Raw genomic sequence first — 6,659 nt, forward strand, 5'->3', positions numbered from 1 at the left:
GCAAAGAGCACCATGTCATGGGACCTTTAATTGACAAACCCTCTTATTAACACTTATACTGCATGTAATAATATTGACAGTACCATTTTTAACTGTTCAACACATTTATTATAATCCTACATAAGTAACAGGCTACACTTTACTCACTCGACTAAAATACTAATTGGATTACAGTAATATTGCCAATTTGATTTGGAATATTTGTTTTAATACAAAGAAAGCTAACTTGCAAGCTCGCTAAGTGCCTAATAATAAACACACATTTTAATGAATAAATGAAGGGATTTTTAGGGTGCTTGGGCCCAGATTGCATTTGCAATTACTTCAGTTTCTGCAGGGCTTCACACAGTTTGCCCATTTCACCTGAAACAAGAGAAAACAAAAACAGATTTAGAGAAAAACAAAATAACCTAGAACCTACATTTTCATTAATCATGGCTTATTTAGTGTTACAGTATTTTTTTTCTCTCAGTATATTTAATTATAGGTAAAAGAGATTTTAGTGTCCACTCCAAGAGAAATAATGAACGTAGGGGCATACCACTGATGCTGTCAGCCAGGTCCTTGAGCTGCTTGGTGTTGTCCAGCACTTCAATACTCTGGGTGTATGGATTGTAGCGCACTGAGAAAGGCCTGGGGATAGTGGCTGCAAATTTCCTGCAGGCAGAGACGTTAATGTCAGGCATGTTTTGTATGTAACCCTAAACCTACATGGAGGAAAGCATGAAAAGGAACTCCTTGTCTTACCTCACTTTCTCTTTGGCATCCTCAAAGCTCTCAGCAACAAAGTAAACCGGCTGGTACTCTGTGATTGGGTACTTCTGGAGGCTGGTCCTGTCCGGGTCAAAGGGATGGAGTTTTGGCTTGTCTGTCAAGCTGTACTAAAAAGAAAAAAAAGAAAAAGAAAGGACAAGCTTCATTTCAATGTCTCAATGAGTGTCTCTGTTCCCATTACTACTAGAGTAAACAGGAAGTGCAGCATGATTCAGGGCTCTGCTGTCTTGTTGGTGTGACTTGGCAGAGTGCACATCCTCTGCTGACAGTGGCTGATGTAACTTGTGACCTCGATAGCGAGCTGTCTACCCCCCCCCCTTTACCCACACCCCACTGGGCAGGCAGGCCCACTCCCCCAGTGACACACAAAACCAGAATCTGAGTGGACCACTAACCCACTGCCAGCGCTGCTGCTGTTGTGCAACAGGGCCAAAATGTTATAAACAACAGATGGGGACCGAAAATGTTTATCTTGGTGCTGCTGGGGTCCGTGTTTGCTGGAGGGGATCTACAGACTGTTTTATTGAAGCTTTTGACTCAACACACATGTGTTGGCCCCTTCCTCTCTCTTACCTGCAGCTCTCCAAACGATGAAAGCAAGCCAGCTCCGTAAGCTTTGATCTCTGAGCCCTGCTTGCAGAGGCCATACTCCACAGTGAACCAGTACACCTGAGGGAACACATAGGGTTCATAAAAATATGATCTATACACAAAATACAGAAACAGAAACAAAGAAGGTTGATAAACAGGATTCTACATGCACCAGGGGATCCTTGAGAATATTTAAAAGGTCACATGAAATCCTTTCTAAATTACCTTTTGTGTTATCTAGTCATGCATGTTGTATTTGATTTTGGGTTTTCTCAGGCTTTGAGATATCTGTTATATTTCTGCTACCACTCCAATACAATGGAGGCGAATTAAATATAATTGTGGCTGCTCACAACCATATAGTGTCTATCAAGATGGACAAAGCCTTTTTACTTCCTCCTATTGGACAAAAATCAAGCCAAAGTATCCCGGATAGGGGCACTGCCATGTAGCTCTGGTGATGTCATTTGGATTCAGAGTCTGTGCAGTATTGTGTGTGTATTGTGTAATGTACGCAGTACTCACAGTAGCAAGTTTCTCAATGAACTCATCAGGAGCACCGAGGGAGGCAAGACCGATTTCCTACGCAGAATAGCATCAAAGCATCAAAGCATCAGAGGGATTAGAAAATTAAAATATGTTACATCGGTTTCTATGTTAAGATAACAGTTGAATGATCCTCTGAGGGAAAGGAACTGTGAACATCGCTTGGTAATGTAGAGCTGCACAAGCTTTAGATGGAGAATAGCTGAGCCTATGGCCCCAGCTAATGGAGATCCCAATAAATCAAATCAAATCAAACAGCAGGGCAGTGATGCAGACAATTATAAAATATATTTATATCTTAAATATAAATAAAAAAGTAAGAATGTTTTGTATAAACAGATTATACAATGGACAATGAATGTGTCTTTTTTTATTTAGTTTTGTATTCATCACTTCTGTTACCTGTGAGAATTGGGCAAAACTGGAGTCAGCTAACAGAGGAACGTGTCCCAGGAGCTCATGGCAGATATCCCTGAGTTAAGTACCGAAATGACTCGTTAAAAATCATACGTGTAATGAATGTTTTCCCCTCTTTTATGATTAGTGTTTCGACACTCACGGCTCAGGTGTGTAGGTGGGCTTGGAGCTGTGACGAATGTACTGCGTGGAATGAAAGACACGGAAGGCCAGTCCAGCCAGGAAGTCCCGGGACGAGAGCAAGCCGGCCACCGGTCGAAGCCGGAAGCCTGTGCACGCTGCAGGAAAGAGAAGGACAGATGAAAGAGGTGCGTGTTTGGTTGTGTTGGACAAGAGCAGTTGGTGAGGGGAGAGAGGGAGGAATAGGAAGAAGGGGACCTGCCTCCCATATTCAACAAAAATGAAATGAATGAAGATGTCATCTGTGGGACCTCAGGGTCAATAACAAGACAGGACTTACACTGCAGGAAGCGGGACACTTCCTCCAGCTGTGGGATGTTGTCCTGCCTGTAGCCACAGTATTTCTCCAACAGGGGGAAGACGCGGTTGTGTTCGCGGCAGGCGTGAGTCGGGTACAGAGTCTTCAGCTCCTTGAACACCGTCCCCCATGTGGCCTTTTCCTCCTCTGTGTACTCCACATGAGGGATGATTTGGGCACTGGGACAAAGACATGGGGTTACTGCATGGGATTTAAGCTGTTGTTGAGTTTGTCTACCAGTATAAAGGCCATTCTAGGGACAAGCATTGCAAACTAAGGCTATAAATCATATACTGTTTACCTGCAGATAGATGTAGTGCATAAGGACAGTATTGCATAAGCAAAACTCCATTGTTACACACATATACAGTATACCAGTGTTTGCCTGAGATTTTTACCTCCGCCAAGGAGGTTTTGTTTTCAGTTTGTCCATCTGTCAGCAGGATTATGAAATAACTACTGGCTCAATTTCCATTAAACCAGGTTGGAAGAGTGTTGCATGGGCCAAGGAAGAACCCATGACATTTGGGAGAGTATCTCAATCACTGGGCGGATACACAAATTATGTTTCACTTTCGTTAACATTGGGAGATGGCGGAGGTCTGCACTCTCCGAGTGACCTGTCTAGTTCTATTTATGATGGCCAATTTGATCTGATTACATAAACAGTACATGTAATGTATATACAGTGTCCATCTGTTTATGTAGTGTCCTTATAAACCCTATTCCTATTCCTCAGAGGTTTCCAATGTTGTGTATGAGAGCTATGTTATTTGGTGATAATCATTGTACTAACTCATTTATTTGAGTTTTTAAGAATGAGCCTGTAAAAAATCCCCTGAAGATATTTACTGGGCAAAGTGACAAAACCATTAATATTCACATTTTATTCATTTTTACTTTATTCTTTGTTTTTGTTGAATTGTATACTTTTTTTAAAGACATTCATAATTAAATTTTTTTTTTATTGGTATAACATTTGGAAGGGCCTCCATTATCCCTACATTTAGTAAGAATTTTCTAGGGACCATCCTAAGAATTGACAAAGGAAATTATCAGGAAACTATGAGACCAATTATGTTTTAATGTCCATTTTTAATCAATAATTCCTCCTTCTGCTTCTGCACTGCAGACCTTAAAAATTCTATAAACTGAATTTTTTTTTTTAAACACTCTTCTGATTTCTTCTAACGTGTTCAAATTCATGCTTTTTGAGTGTTTTATTTTTAGGTCTCCCCCAAATTGTCCTATGACGATAGACTGTGTGCGCACAGCATCACTTCATTATTTGTCATAATGACAGCATTACGCAGCTATGGAAATGCGAACCACCAATTCATTGGGTTAGCTGCTCTTTGTAGTGCCCGTGAATAATACTTCACAATTATACACACAAAGACCCTTTAAATCCACCATTGACTGCCTATAATTTGTCCCTATTTGTTTATGATAATTTTCAAGGCAAAGCAGAGAATGAAATCACCCGCAATTATTGCTAAAATATAACAAAATGTTTCATCCATAACACATAAAATAAGAGATGGAGTTTAAAAATAAAGATTTTTTAGGAGTAGTTACTGTCTGTAGTTGTAGGCGATGTCAGCAAACTCCTTCCTGCGGACTCTATACACTGGATCTGTGAAGCCCTGAACACACACACACAAACACACGCAGACACACACACACACACACACACACACACACACACACACACACACACACACACACACACACACACACACACACACACACACACACACACACACACACACACACACACACACACACACACACACACACAAAGACAAAGGAAAGCCATGTTAGATCTCATGATCGCAGCCTGGCCACTCACAGCTAAATCAAAGACTTGAAATCCTCTACTAAGGCTAAACCCTGTGGCCTTTCACAGCGTTATGCACTCCGTCTCTAATAAGAGCACGCAAATACATATTCAAATGAAGCCTTTGTAGAGTGTATTTCAGCTTATGATTTATACATTTTGCTTTAATGACGGTGGCAAAAGGGAGCAATTATCTATAATTATAGGGGCTCAATTAAAGCAATGACATCAATTTGTGTGTGTAGATAGTTTCCATTAGAATAGACGGCAGAGTGCAGCCTGTCATCTCCACAGCCCCGTCTTTCATAAGACGTGGGCACGAGTGGACCGTAGTCACACACAAACACACGCACATGTGCAGAGGCAGGATGCGGCAAACAAACAGTGATGGATGAGTCAGTCTTACCGGGTGATCAGAATCTAGCTCGGAGCCGTAACTGAGGATCTGGTTGGCAAAGCGGTCCAAGTCCTGGATGTCATTAGGGAACCATGGCACTGTTGAATAATAACAGTTATTAAACATAGATAATTTATGTTTTTATTGAACATGTAATCCTTCAGGTCAAATCAATTAGGAAATAATTACACAAACAAAAACCAGAGCTAAGAAAATGTAGTGCTCTTGTCACGTTGTCTCTGTTTTGTGTGATAATTTACATTTCTAAGTCTAAACAATTTCTAGTCCTTATTTATGCCAAATAATATATGAATAATAATAAAAGTGTGTAGCCCCCGAATTTCTATTTTGGTGCCATGGCATTTTGACACTCAGCAGAACAGTAATCAAGGGTCATCTGCTTGTTCACATGGATTTATGACACTCAAAAACACTGGGGCCCAATCATTAATCTACATTTGTGCAGTGTGGTCCAGCCTGAGGCCCCAGGAAGACAATATCTCGCTCCTCTATAAACAGGCAGTCTCCAAAACTGGCCATAAATATCCCCTTGTCCACTTGACCCTGACCAGCAGACCATAGTGTCTACACCGAGGTCAAAGTAGGATCCATGGTGGCCCTGTCTGTCTCTGCCGGGACCTTGGCATGTTCTCCTTCCCTGTGTTGGTCTGGGACCAGGACACAGAGCTCCTCTGTTCCTGCTGAGCCTGTTGGTTCCCAGTAGCTAAACTAATGTCATTCTGGAAACAACTAATAAAGGGGGTCTAGATGTGGGCAATGGGCCATCAGTCTCATCGGCGACGCTGGCTGTCCATTACCCAGTCTGGCTGGGGGGTCATGAAGCACCACTCAACAGCCAACACTGTGCTCAGTTGATAAATGGAACATTTCAGTTGCATTGATCTCCATTTAATTTGATTTTTTTAGCCACGCTAGCTGTGAGAGATGGCAATGTTGGTTGGTCGGTCCATCACTTTGACTCAGTCTGAAATATCTTTGTACCAGAATAGGTTTACATGGTTTCATTTTCAAAAATGAACCATAATAAACCATATTTTTGTTGTTCCACATATTGCTGCATATCCTGTTTTCCTCCTGTGTGTTTAGGTCTCTGTTTTAGCTCTAGAGTGAGACATCTCACTTGTTTTAGCTACAGAGTGAGACATCTCACTTCTTTACAATCTTTGTTGGGAGTCACACGTGCTCCGTAGCTAGGTAAGATCACATCAGCTAGATAACTTTTTCTCTAACTTTGGTCAGTACAAGGCAAGATTAGCTGGGAGACTTCTTCTGTGGAATCCCTGCCGAACAGGGACATGGAAGTAGTTCTTTTGGAGATTATGGTGAACCAGTGTGTGTTGTATGTTCTTTTTCCCCCAGCATGTTTCCTTGGATCAGGGTGGATCCAAAACCATGGTTGCAGCTGTCGCCGTGGTCCTGCTCCACGTCCTACGATGCCCTGTTACATCCTGCTACGCTCAGCGGTGCTTTAATGCCGTGCGGTGCCCTGCTAGGCCATGAACTACTACAAACTACTACTTTTTTTAGTCACTGTTCCATTATCTTTTATTGTGACAGTTATTGCCACTCTTCATTTCAACCCCAACCGGCCCGTC

General features: G+C 41.8%; 1 protein-coding gene across 1 annotated transcript in view; it reads right to left on the minus strand.

The window, feature by feature from the left end:
- Positions 1 to 35: 35 nt before the first annotated feature.
- pah (phenylalanine hydroxylase) overlaps positions 36 to 6,659 on the minus strand; it is a 15,382-nt gene continuing 8,758 nt past the window's right edge. The window contains exons 4-13 of the mRNA XM_032505648.1: positions 5,053 to 5,141; positions 4,385 to 4,452; positions 2,789 to 2,985; positions 2,471 to 2,606; positions 2,314 to 2,383; positions 1,891 to 1,947; positions 1,348 to 1,443; positions 748 to 881; positions 542 to 657; positions 36 to 363 (exon numbers count right to left, since the gene is read on the minus strand). Of these exons, the coding sequence (XP_032361539.1) occupies positions 320 to 363; positions 542 to 657; positions 748 to 881; positions 1,348 to 1,443; positions 1,891 to 1,947; positions 2,314 to 2,383; positions 2,471 to 2,606; positions 2,789 to 2,985; positions 4,385 to 4,452; positions 5,053 to 5,141 (1,007 nt within the window). The 3' untranslated portion in view covers positions 36 to 319. The remainder of the gene's footprint in view (positions 364 to 541; positions 658 to 747; positions 882 to 1,347; positions 1,444 to 1,890; positions 1,948 to 2,313; positions 2,384 to 2,470; positions 2,607 to 2,788; positions 2,986 to 4,384; positions 4,453 to 5,052; positions 5,142 to 6,659) is intronic.

The sequence above is a fragment of the Etheostoma spectabile genome, chromosome 23 (assembly GCF_008692095.1).
Source record: "Etheostoma spectabile isolate EspeVRDwgs_2016 chromosome 23, UIUC_Espe_1.0, whole genome shotgun sequence".
Lineage (NCBI taxonomy): Eukaryota > Metazoa > Chordata > Actinopteri > Perciformes > Percidae > Etheostoma > Etheostoma spectabile.